Source organism: Engystomops pustulosus, chromosome 10 (genome assembly GCF_040894005.1).
Source record: "Engystomops pustulosus chromosome 10, aEngPut4.maternal, whole genome shotgun sequence".
Lineage (NCBI taxonomy): Eukaryota > Metazoa > Chordata > Amphibia > Anura > Leptodactylidae > Engystomops > Engystomops pustulosus.
This window is the reverse complement of record NC_092420.1, coordinates 90,283,755-90,296,242: the sequence shown is the minus strand read 5'-3', so window position 1 is coordinate 90,296,242 and position 12,488 is coordinate 90,283,755. Positions and strand designations below refer to the sequence as shown.

The 12,488-nt window shown below is 47.1% G+C and overlaps 1 protein-coding gene across 1 annotated transcript; it reads left to right on the top strand.

Annotated features, from left to right (window-relative positions):
- Positions 1–2,847: 2,847 nt before the first annotated feature.
- On the top strand, positions 2,848–9,861 carry LOC140103973 (uncharacterized). The gene is made up of 3 exons (XM_072127293.1): positions 2,848–2,937; positions 8,368–8,432; positions 8,621–9,861. Exons 2-3 carry the CDS (start codon positions 8,426–8,428, stop codon positions 9,859–9,861), a joined length of 1,248 nt encoding a protein of 415 aa, XP_071983394.1. The 5' UTR covers positions 2,848–2,937; positions 8,368–8,425.
- Positions 9,862–12,488: the final 2,627 nt, after the last annotated feature.

Below are 12,488 nucleotides of genomic sequence, written 5' to 3'. Positions count from 1 at the left end.
CAGTACAGGATAAGTAATATCATGTATGTACACAGTGACTACACCAGCAGCAGAATAGTGAGTGCAGCTCTGGGGTATAATACAGGATGTAACTCAGGATCAGTACAGGATAAGTAATGTCATGTATGTACACAGTGACTGCACCAGCAGAATAGTGAGTGCAGCTCTGGGGTATAATACAGGATGTAACTCAGGATCAGTACAGGATACGTAATGTCATGTATGTACACAGTGACTGCACCAGCAGCAGAATAGTGAGTGCAGCTCTGGAGTATAATACAGGATGTAACTCAGGATCAGTACAGGATAAGTAATATCATGTATGTACACAGTGACTACACCAGCAGCAGAATAGTGAGTGCAGCTCTGGGGTATAATACAGGATGTAACTCAGGATCAGTACAGGATAAGTAATGTCATGTATGTACACAGTGACTGCACCAGCAGCAGAATAGTGAGTGCAGCTGTGGATGATAGTGACTCCTTCAGCAGGTACAGGGTGAGCTGGTTTCTCAGGTTATTGACATATAACCCATATGTCAGCATTCCACTACCAGCCACTGGTGATATCACAACACACCCCAGGGCGAGAACAAAGATAAAGTTTCCCTAGACTGTGGTGTAATGTTATAGAGCAGGTGAGGCGCTGGAGCCACATCTGTGATCCTCACAATAGGAGGATATGATTGTACATGTGTTATAGATCTCTATATTACACATGTATCGCCTGTATATTACACATGTATCACCTGTATATTACACATGTATCACCTGTATATTACACATGTATCAGAGCTCCACCCACACTGTCACCTTCTTGTCACCAGGTGACTGTTTAACCCTGTCTTCCCTGGACAAAGTGCAGTTTAACCTGTTCCCTGCTGGGGAAAGAGGAAGGTTTAGAGAGGAATGAGAGGGTTTGGCTGAGAAGGAGGTGGAAAGAGGAAGAGACAGAGGAGAGGGCGAGACAGCAGGGGGTGGAGGCTGCAAATACCACAGGCAAAGCGGAGGAGCCAGGGCACCCAGTGATTAGGCTCCCCGGACCTGGACCTAATCCCTGGATCTATGGGGCAAGGTAGGAGAAAGTAACTTTACCCTTTTATCTGTAACCACTGAGCCAACGCCAACAATCATGGAATCACATCCTGCATCACCCTCACCCTGTGCCAAGGACTAACCCCACACAACACACACTGACCCCAGGAGCTTGCAATCTAATCTTTGTATCCCATGCAACGTAACACTCCCATCCTTTTTGACCCCAGGAGCTCACAATCTAATATTCCTGTCATACACAGTATATCACTCCCATCACCCCTGACCCCAGGAGCTCACGATCTAATATCCCTATTATACACAGTATATCACTCCCATCATCCCTGCCCCCAGGAGCTCACAATCTAATATTGCTGTCATACACAGTATATCACTCCCATCATCCCTGACCACAGGAGCTCACAATCTAATATTCCTGTCATACACAGTATATCACTTCCATCATTCCTGACCCCAGGAGCTCACAATCTAATATTCCTGTCATACACAGTATATCACTCCCATCATCCCTGATCCCAGGAGCTCACTATCTAATATCCCTATTATACACAGTATATCACTCCCATCATCCCTGACCCCAGGAGCTCACTATCTAATATCCCTATTATACACAGTATATCACTCCCATCATTTTTGACCCCAAGAGCTCACTATCTAATATTCCTGTCATACACAGTATATCACTCCCATCATTCCTGACCCCAGGAGCTCACTATCTAATATTCCTGTCATACACAGTATATCACTCCCATCATCCCTGACCCCAGGAGCTCAGTATCTAATATTCCTATAATACACAGTGTATCACTCCCATCATTCCTGACCCCAGGAGCTCTCAATCTACTATCCCTATCATACACAGTATATTACAAACCGATCCCGGGTCTCACAGGATTGCGCTGGGAAGAAGTGATCTAACATCTCCGAGGTCCTTATATGGGACCAGGAGCTTAAATTTAATAATATCACATGTGACGCAGGAGGACAATGTTTTGGCTGTAAATAATGAAAATGTGGGATAACAGAAACCAGATGGAACACATAAGCAGGAAGTGTTATCATGGGGACAGGGGCAAAGAAGTTGTGTCCTAGGAGTCAGAACAGCTGGGATAACCCTCATCATCCTGTGACAGTCTCTGATTGCGGGTCACATCCCACACCAGAGACCCCATAACTGCTGGAACTAGGTTTAGTCCACCTCTTTCACAATCTCTGCTTGCTGTCAGTGAATAACAAAACTGGCCCTGAGAGCTGAACATTTGTTACAATTGTATCCAGTGTATAGAAATTTTTGTCTGATACATTTGACCTGCACTGATACATTGTAACAACTTATCAGGCCAGGAGGAGGATTTGTGTAAATTCATTCGGTCCAGATACAATTGGATCTTTTCAGCTTTGAGAATTATTATTCACTGGATTTTAGGAGCTTCAGGGGTTTAGGAGTTTACACCAGTTTACAGGAAGCAGAGATCTTGAAAATGGCGATACAAAGTCTAAAAGAAAGTTACAGGACTTGTCATGATAGGGAGCTGTCCTCTGCAGGACATATCTATAAGTGGCAGAGCTGCTGGGACTTGTAGTTCCTGTCCTAGCACTGGGTGAGGCCTGTGATGGTTAGTGGCGCCTCGAGGTAACCCAACCCCTATGGTGCAGCGGTTATCATGGCGACTCCAGAAGCTGCCGCTGTGTATCTCATCGCTATGGAGATCCCCATTCACTGTCACGTGCTTAACCCCTGGTGTGCCAGAGATCACTGTGGTGCAGCCGCTCCCCTCACATACTGCTACATGGCCCCAAACAAGGTAGTAAGGAATCCGCCCGCTGCACTCCTCACCTGGATCGTTTACATGCGAGTGTGGAGCGGCAGGGGACACCCAGGTGAGGGCAGCGAGGTCCCTTTAAGAGGTCACAGCTCATGTACTGCAGTTATTGTGATATTCATTAAGAGTTTTGACACTCACCACAGGGAATATCCGAAATCAAGACTCCCAAAACAAAAAGGACCCTCAAGACTGACTACTCTCTATTACAGCAAATTACAGCTGTTGTTCCCTGGTATCAGCCAGTTATGATGATAATAACAGAGAGTAATAGATTGTATCCCCCCTGTACAGTCTCCGGTTCCCGGGATGAAATGGCTGATAACAGAGAGTAATAGATTGTATCCCCCTTGTACAGTCACCTCCACCCAGGATGAAAGGGCTGATAACAGAGAGTAATAGATTGTATCCCCACTGTACAGTGACCTCTCCCCAGGAAGACGTGGCTGATAACAGAGAGTTATAGATTGTATTTCCTCTGTACAGTCTCCTCTTCCCAGGTTATATGGCTGATAACAGAGAGTAATAGATTGTATCCCCCTGTACAGTCACCTCTCCCCGGGATGAAATGGCTGATAACAGAGAGTAATAGATTGTATCCCCCCTGTACAGTCTCCTCTCCCCGGGATGTAATGGCTGATAACAGAGAGTAATAGATGGTATCCCCCTGTATAGTAATGGCTGATAACAGAGAGTAATAGATTGTATCCCCCTGTACAGTCTCCTCTCCCTGAGATGAAATGGCTGATAACAGAGAGTAATAGATTGTATCCTCCTGTACAGTCTCCTCTCCCCGGGATGAAATGGCTGATAACAGAGAATAATAGATTGTATCCCCCCTGTACAGTCTCCTCTCCCCGGGATGTAATGGCTGATAACAGAGAGTAATAGATTGTATCCCCCTGTACAGTTTCCTCTCCCCGGGATGTAATGGCTGATAACAGAGAGTAATAGATGGTATCCCCCTGTACAGTCTCCTCTCCCTGGGATGTAATAGCTGATAACAGAGAGTAATAGATTGTATCCCCCCTGTACAGTCTCCTCTCCCCGGGATGTAATGGCTGATAACAGAGAGTAATAGATTGTATCCCCCTGTACAGTTTCCTCTCCCCGGGATGTAATGGCTGATAACAGAGAGTAATAGATTGTATCCCCCTGTACAGTTTCCTCTCCCCGGGATGTAATGGCTGATAACAGAGAGTAATAGATGGTATCCCCCTGTACAGTCTCCTCTCCCTGGGATGAAATGGCTGATAACAGAGAGTAATAGATTGTATCCCCCTGTACAGTTTCCTCTCCCCGGGATGTAATGGCTGATAACAGAGAGTAATAGATTGTATCCCCCTGTACAGTTTCCTCTCCCCGGGATGTAATGGCTGATAACAGAGAGTAATAGATGGTATCCCCCTGTACAGTCTCCTCTCCCTGGGATGTAATGGCTGATAACAGAGAGGAATAGATTGTATCCCCCTGTACAGTCTCCTCTCCCCAGGATGAAATGGCTGATAACAGAGAGTAATAGATTGTATCCCCCTGTACAGTCTCCTCTCCCTGAGATGTAATGGCTGATAACAGAGAGTAATAGATTGTATCCCCCTTGTACAGTCACCTCCACCCAGGATGAAAGGGCTGATAACAGAGAGTAATACATTGTATCCCCACTGTACAGTGACCTCTCCCCAGGAAGACGTGGCTGATAACAGAGAGTTATAGATTGTATTTCCTCTGTACAGTCTCCTATTCCCAGGTTATATGGCTGATAACAGAGAGTAATACATTGTATCCCCCTGTACAGTCACCTCTCCCCGGGATGAAATGGCTGATAACAGAGAGTAATAGATTGTATCCCCCCTGTACAGTCTCCTCTCCCCGGGATGTAATGGCTGATAACAGAGAGTAATAGATGGTATCCCCCTGTACAGTAATGGCTGATAACAGAGAGTAATAGATTGTATCCCCCTGTACAGTCTCCTCTCCCTGAGATGAAATGGCTGATAACAGAGAGTAATAGATTGTATCCCCCTGTACAGTCTCCTCTCCCCGGGATGAAATGGCTGATAACAGAGAATAATAGATTGTATCCCCCCTGTACAGTCTCCTCTCCCCGGGATGAAATGGCTGATAACAGAGAATAATAGATTGTATCCCCCCTGTACAGTCTCCTCTCCCCGGGATGTAATGGCTGATAACAAAGAATAATAGATTGTATCCCCCCTGTACAGTCTCCTCTCCCCGGGATGTAATGGCTGATAACAGAGAGTAATAGATTGTATCCCCCTGTACAGTCTCCTCTCCCCGGGATGAAATGGCTGATAACAGAGAGTAATAGATTGTATCCTCCTGTACAGTCTCCTATCCCCGGGATGAAATGGCCGATAACAGAGAATAATAGATTGTATCCCCCCTGTACAGTCTCCTCTCCCCGGGATGTAATGGCTGATAACAGAGAGTAATAGATTGTATCCCCCTGTACAGTTTCCTCTCCCCGGGATGTAATGGCTGATAACAGAGAGTAATAGATGGTATCCCCCTGTACAGTCTCCTCTCCCTGGGATGTAATAGCTGATAACAGAGAGTAATAGATTGTATCCCCCTGTACAGTCTCCTCTCCCCGGGATGAAATGGCTGATAACAGAGAGTAATAGATTGTATCCCCCCTGTACAGTCTCCTCTCCCCGGGATGTAATGGCTGATAACAGAGAGTAATAGATTGTATCCCCCTGTACAGTCTCCTCTCCCCAGGATGTAATGGCTGATAACAGAGAGTAATAGATGGTATCCCCCTGTACAGTCTCCTCTCCCTGGGATGTAATAGCTGATAACAGAGAGTAATAGATTGTATCCCCCCTGTACAGTCTCCTCTCCCCGGGATGTAATGGCTGATAACAGAGAGTAATAGATTGTATCCCCCTGTACAGTTTCCTCTCCCCGGGATGTAATGGCTGATAACAGAGAGTAATAGATGGTATCCCCCTGTACAGTCTCCTCTCCCTGGGATGAAATGGCTGATAACAGAGAGTAATAGATTGTATCCCCCCTGTACAGTCTCCTCTCCCCGGGGTGTAATGGCTGATAACAGAGAGTAATAGATGGTATCCCCCTGTACAGTCTCCTCTCCCTGGGATGAAATGGCTGATAACAGAGAGTAATAGATTGTATCCCCCCTGTACAGTCTCCTCTCCCCGGGATGTAATGGCTGATAACAGAGAGTAATAGATGGTATCCCCCTGTACAGTAATGGCTGATAACAGAGAGTAATAGATTGTATCCCCCTGTACAGTCTCCTCTCCCTGAGATGAAATGGCTGATAACAGAGAGTAATAGATTGTATCCCCCTGTACAGTCTCCTCTCCCCGGGATGAAATGGCTGATAACAGAGAATAATAGATTGTATCCCCCCTGTACAGTCTCCTCTCCCCGGGATGAAATGGCTGATAACAGAGAATAATAGATTGTATCCCCCCTGTACAGTCTCCTCTCCCCGGGATGTAATGGCTGATAACAAAGAATAATAGATTGTATCCCCCCTGTACAGTCTCCTCTCCCCGGGATGTAATGGCTGATAACAAAGAATAATAGATTGTATCCCCCTGTACAGTCTCCTCTCCCCGGGATGAAATGGCTGATAACAGAGAATAATAGATTGTATCCCCCCTGTACAGTCTCCTCTCCCCGGGATGTAATGGCTGATAACAGAGAGTAATAGATTGTATCCCCCTGTACAGTCTCCTCTCCCCGGGATGAAATGGCTGATAACAGAGAGTAATAGATTGTATCCCCCTGTACAGTCTCCTCTCCCTGGGATGAAATGGCTGATAACAGAGAATAATAGATTGTATCCCCCCTGTACAGTCTCCTCTCCCCGGGATGTAATGGCTGATAACAGAGAGTAATAGATTGTATCCCCCTGTACAGTCTCCTCTCCCCGGGATGAAATGGCTGATAACAGAGAGTAATAGATTGTATCCTCCTGTACAGTCTCCTATCCCCGGGATGAAATGGCTGATAACAGAGAATAATAGATTGTATCCCCCCTGTACAGTCTCCTCTCCCCGGGATGTAATGGCTGATAACAGAGAGTAATAGATTGTATCCCCCTGTACAGTTTCCTCTCCCCGGGATGTAATGGCTGATAACAGAGAGTAATAGATGGTATCCCCCTGTACAGTCTCCTCTCCCTGGGATGTAATAGCTGATAACAGAGAGTAATAGATTGTATCCCCCTGTACAGTCTCCTCTCCCCGGGATGAAATGGCTGATAACAGAGAGTAATAGATTGTATCCCCCCTGTACAGTCTCCTCTCCCCGGGATGTAATGGCTGATAACAGAGAGTAATAGATTGTATCCCCCTGTACAGTCTCCTCTCCCCAGGATGTAATGGCTGATAACAGAGAGTAATAGATGGTATCCCCCTGTACAGTCTCCTCTCCCTGGGATGTAATAGCTGATAACAGAGAGTAATAGATTGTATCCCCCCTGTACAGTCTCCTCTCCCCGGGATGTAATGGCTGATAACAGAGAGTAATAGATTGTATCCCCCTGTACAGTTTCCTCTCCCCGGGATGTAATGGCTGATAACAGAGAGTAATAGATGGTATCCCCCTGTACAGTCTCCTCTCCCTGGGATGAAATGGCTGATAACAGAGAGTAATAGATTGTATCCCCCCTGTACAGTCTCCTCTCCCCGGGGTGTAATGGCTGATAACAGAGAGTAATAGATTGTATCCCCCTGTACAGTTTCCTCTCCCCGGGATGTAATGGCTGATAACAGAGAGTAATAGATTGTATCCCCCTGTACAGTTTCCTCTCCCCGGGATGTAATGGCTGATAACAGAGAGTAATAGATGGTATCCCCCTGTACAGTCTCCTCTCCCTGGGATGTAATGGCTGATAACAGAGAGGAATAGATTGTATCCCCCCCCCCCCCCTGTACAGTCTCCTCTCCCTGAGATGAAATGGCTGATAACAGAGAGTAATATATCTTATTTCCCCTGTACAGTCACCTCTCCTCAGGATGAAGTGGCTGATAACAGAGAGTAATAGATTGTATCCCCCTGTACAGTTTCCTCTCCCCGGGATGTAATGGCTGATAACAGAGAGTAATAGATGGTATCCCCCTGTACAGTCTCCTCTCCCTGGGATGAAATGGCTGATAACAGAGAGTAATAGATTGTATCCCCCCTGTACAGTCTCCTCTCCCCGGGATGTAATGGCTGATAACAGAGAGTAATAGATTGTATCCCCTGTACAGTCTCCTCTCCCTGAGATGAAATGGCTGATAACAGAGAGTAATAGATTGTATCCCCTCTGTACAGTCTCCTCTCCCTGAGATGAAATGGCTGATAACAGAGAGTAATATATCTTATTTCCCCTGTACAGTCACCTCTCCTCAGGATGAAGTGGCTGATAACAGGGAGCAGCAGGCCCTTCTCTGGTATCAGTCTCCCCCTATGCTGTGTATGACTTTTAACCCTTTCCTTCCCGCAGTTCGCTCGGTGGGTGCTGCGGGTGCCTCCTGATTTCTGCTCCTGACTTCGCCCCCATCATGTCTGGTGAGTGTCCGGCCTCTGTCCTGTGCTGCTTCTAGCTGCGGGGCCCTGATGTAATCTATGTACCAGGAGCCCCCACTGTCGTGGGCCCTTCAGGCTATCCCCCCACCTTGGTCGTGGCTTAGTAGAAATGGGTGTGACTTAAATATGAATCTTCTACATTGTAACGAATGCCTATTTGTATCTTTCAGCTCTACAGTTTCGGGGGCTCCGGCTCCTCTGTCTGGTTATACTCGGGGCCCTCGGGAGGATCTCAGCAGAGGGGCCCTGCACATGCACCCTTCTGGAGGAGGAAGCGGACTGGTCACTGCTGACCCCTGACCTCTGCTGCATTAACCTGACCCTCTCAGTCAGCAGTTTGGAGTGGAGCCTCTTCATCCTCCCCGGCCTCCGGGTCCTGGACCTCTCCAGCTCAGGGATCCAGGAGATCGCCGACTCTGAGGGGGGAAGAAACCAGACGCTCCTGGAGGTTCTTGACCTCAGACACAACCACCTGGAGCATCTTCCGGAGGGGTTTCTGAGCCACGCACCCCACCTGAGGGTCCTCCACCTGGAGTTCAACATGTTGCGCCATTTGCCTGCAAACTTTTTACAAGTGTCCAACGCCATCGAGGAGCTTCACCTCAGCTACAACCTCCTGGTGTCCCTCCCCGGAGGCCTCCTCAAGCCTTCCCTCACCACCTTCAGTTTCCTCAACAACTCCCTGGACTGCTCCTGCGGCCTCTATGACCAGCTGGAGCCCAAACTCCGAGCCAACGCCACCCGGCTCCTGCTGGAGGACGTCACCTGCACCTCTCCAAAAGACGTCAGTGGCCAGAAGATTCTGGACGTCCCCAGGACCTCCGTCTGCCGCTCCCACAGCTTGACCGTAGCCCTGATCTGTATCCCGCTGGGGGTCCTGGTCCTGCTCGCCTGCTGGTACGTCTGCTGCCGGAGACAGAAGGGGGCTTACCCGGACACCCGGCGTGAGTGCAGCCTCGTCACCGTGGACCACAATGGGGCAGGGAACATGGGGGAGTACCATCACTACGAGCCCCGTCACAACCTCCAGAAAGAGCGCAGGGACCAGGACCACCATCAGTTCAAGGACCCCATTCTCTTGAGACCCTCTGCCGCCCTGCTGGGGAGCAACCGAGACCTCTACGAAGAGGTGGAGATCAAACTGGGGACCTCCGCAGACTCCCTGGTGGAAGGACACGGAGGTCGGGAGGCCGGGGGTCTGATGCTGGCGGTGCAGGAAGAAGAGGAGGATGAAGAGCTGAAGGCAGATGAGGCAGAAGTGGAAACCGTCAGCGTGACCGAGGTCATGAAGGACTCCAGCGACCGAGAGAAGCTCTACCTGAACCAGACCACCGACTACTACAGCCTGGTGCCAGACATCGAGCTGGATGACTCCGACCATTGTGAGTACGAGAGCGTTGACCTCTCCTGAGTGACCTCCGGGGTCAGGACCTGCAACAATGAAACGGTCCCACCATCACACCGACTGGTAGTCCACAGCACACAAGGGGCTAGGACCGGCCGCTGCTGACCATCGCGGATAGTGGGACCCTTCAGTGTAACCTGGGGGTCAGTGCTGGTGGGCCCTATGGCAGGCGGTGGTCAGGAATACCACTGTAGTCTCCTGGCGCTGAGACGGTTAATGGGTGCCCTGAAAGAGGTTCAGTATACGTCCATCACATAGAGGCTCAGTGTCTGCTGCGCTTGGTGGTTACACGTCCATCACATAGAGACTCTAGAACTTATAATACACTGACCCGTACTGATAATACACTGACCTGTACTGATAATACTCTGACCTGTACTGATAATACACTGACCTGTACTGATAATACACTGACCTGTACTGATAATACACTGACCTGTACTGATAATACTCTGACCTGCACTGGTAATACACTGACCCTTACTGATAAAACACTGACCCGCACTGATAATACACTGACCTGCACTGATAACACACTGACCTGCGCGGATAATATTCTGACCTGCACTGGTAATACACTGACCCTTACTGATAATACTCTGACCTGTACTGATAATACACTGACCCGTTCTGATAATACACTGACCTGTACCGATAATACACTGACCTGTACTGATAATACTCTGACCTGTACTGATAATACTCTGACCTGCACTGATAATACTCTGACCTGCACTGATAATACACTGACCCGTACTGATAATACTCTGACCTGTACTGATAACACACTGACCTGCGCGGATAATACTCTGACCTGCACTGGTAATACACTGACCCTTACTGATAATACACTGACCTGTACTGATAATACACTGACCTGTACTGATAATACACTGACCCGTTCTGATAATACACTGACCTGTACCAATAATACACTGACCTGTACTGATAATACTCTGACCTGTACTGATAATACTCTGACCTGTACTGATAATACTCTGACCTGCACTGGTAATACACTGACCCTTACTGATAATACACTGACCCTTACTGATAATACACTGACCCGTACTGATAATACACTGACCCGTACTGATAATACACTGACCTGTACTGATAATATACTGACCTGCTCTGATAATATACTGAACTGCACTGATAATACACTGACCTGCATTGTTAATACTCTGACCAGTACTGATAATACTCTGACCCATACTGGTAATATACTGACCTGTACTGATAATACACTGACCTGTACTGATAATACACTGACCCGTTCTGATAATACACTGATACACTGACCTGTACTAATAATACAATGACCTGTACTGATAATACACTGACCCGTTCTGATAATACACTGATACACTGACCTGTACTAATAATACAATGACCTGTACTGATAACACACTGACCTGCGCGGATAATATTCTGACCTGCACTGGTAATACACTGACCCTTACTGATAATACTCTGACCTGTACTGATAATACACTGACCCGTTCTGATAATACACTGACCTGTACCGATAATACACTGACCTGTACTGATAATACACTGACCTGTACTGATAATACACTGACCTGTACTGATAATACTCTGACCTGCACTGATAATACACTGACCCGTTCTGATAATACACTGACCTGTACTGATAATACACTGACCTGTACTGATAATACTCTGACCTGCACTGATAATACTCTGACCTGCACTGATAATACTCTGACCTGCACTGATAATACACTGACCCGTACTGATAATACTCTGACCTGTACTGATAACACACTGACCTGCGCGGATAATACTCTGACCTGCACTGGTAATACACTGACCCTTACTGATAATACACTGACCTGTACTGATAATACACTGACCTGTACTGATAATACACTGACCCGTTCTGATAATACACTGACCTGTACCGATAATACACTGACCTGTACTGATAATACTCTGACCTGTACTGATAATACTCTGACCTGTACTGATAATACTCTGACCTGCACTGGTAATACACTGACCCTTACTGATAATACACTGACCCTTACTGATAATACACTGACCCGTACTGATAATACACTGACCCGTACTGATAATACACTGACCTGTACTGATAATATACTGACCTGCTCTGATAATATACTGAACTGCACTGATAATACACTGACCTGCATTGTTAATACTCTGACCAGTACTGATAATACTCTGACCCATACTGGTAATATACTGACCTGTACTGATAATACACTGACCTGTACTGATAATACACTGACCCGTTCTGATAATACACTGATACACTGACCTGTACTAATAATACAATGACCTGTACTGATAATACACTGACCCGTACTGGTAACACAATGACCTGTACTGATAATACACTGACCAGTACTGATAATACACTGACCTATACTGATAATACACTGACCTATACTGATAATACACTGACCTGCGCTGATAATACACTGACCTGCGCTGATAATACACTGACCTGCGCTGATAATACACTGACCTGCGCTGATAATACACTGACCTGTGCTGATAATACACTGACCTGTGCTGATAATACACTGACCTGTGCTGATAATACACTGACCTGCGCTAATAATACACTGACCTGTACTGAT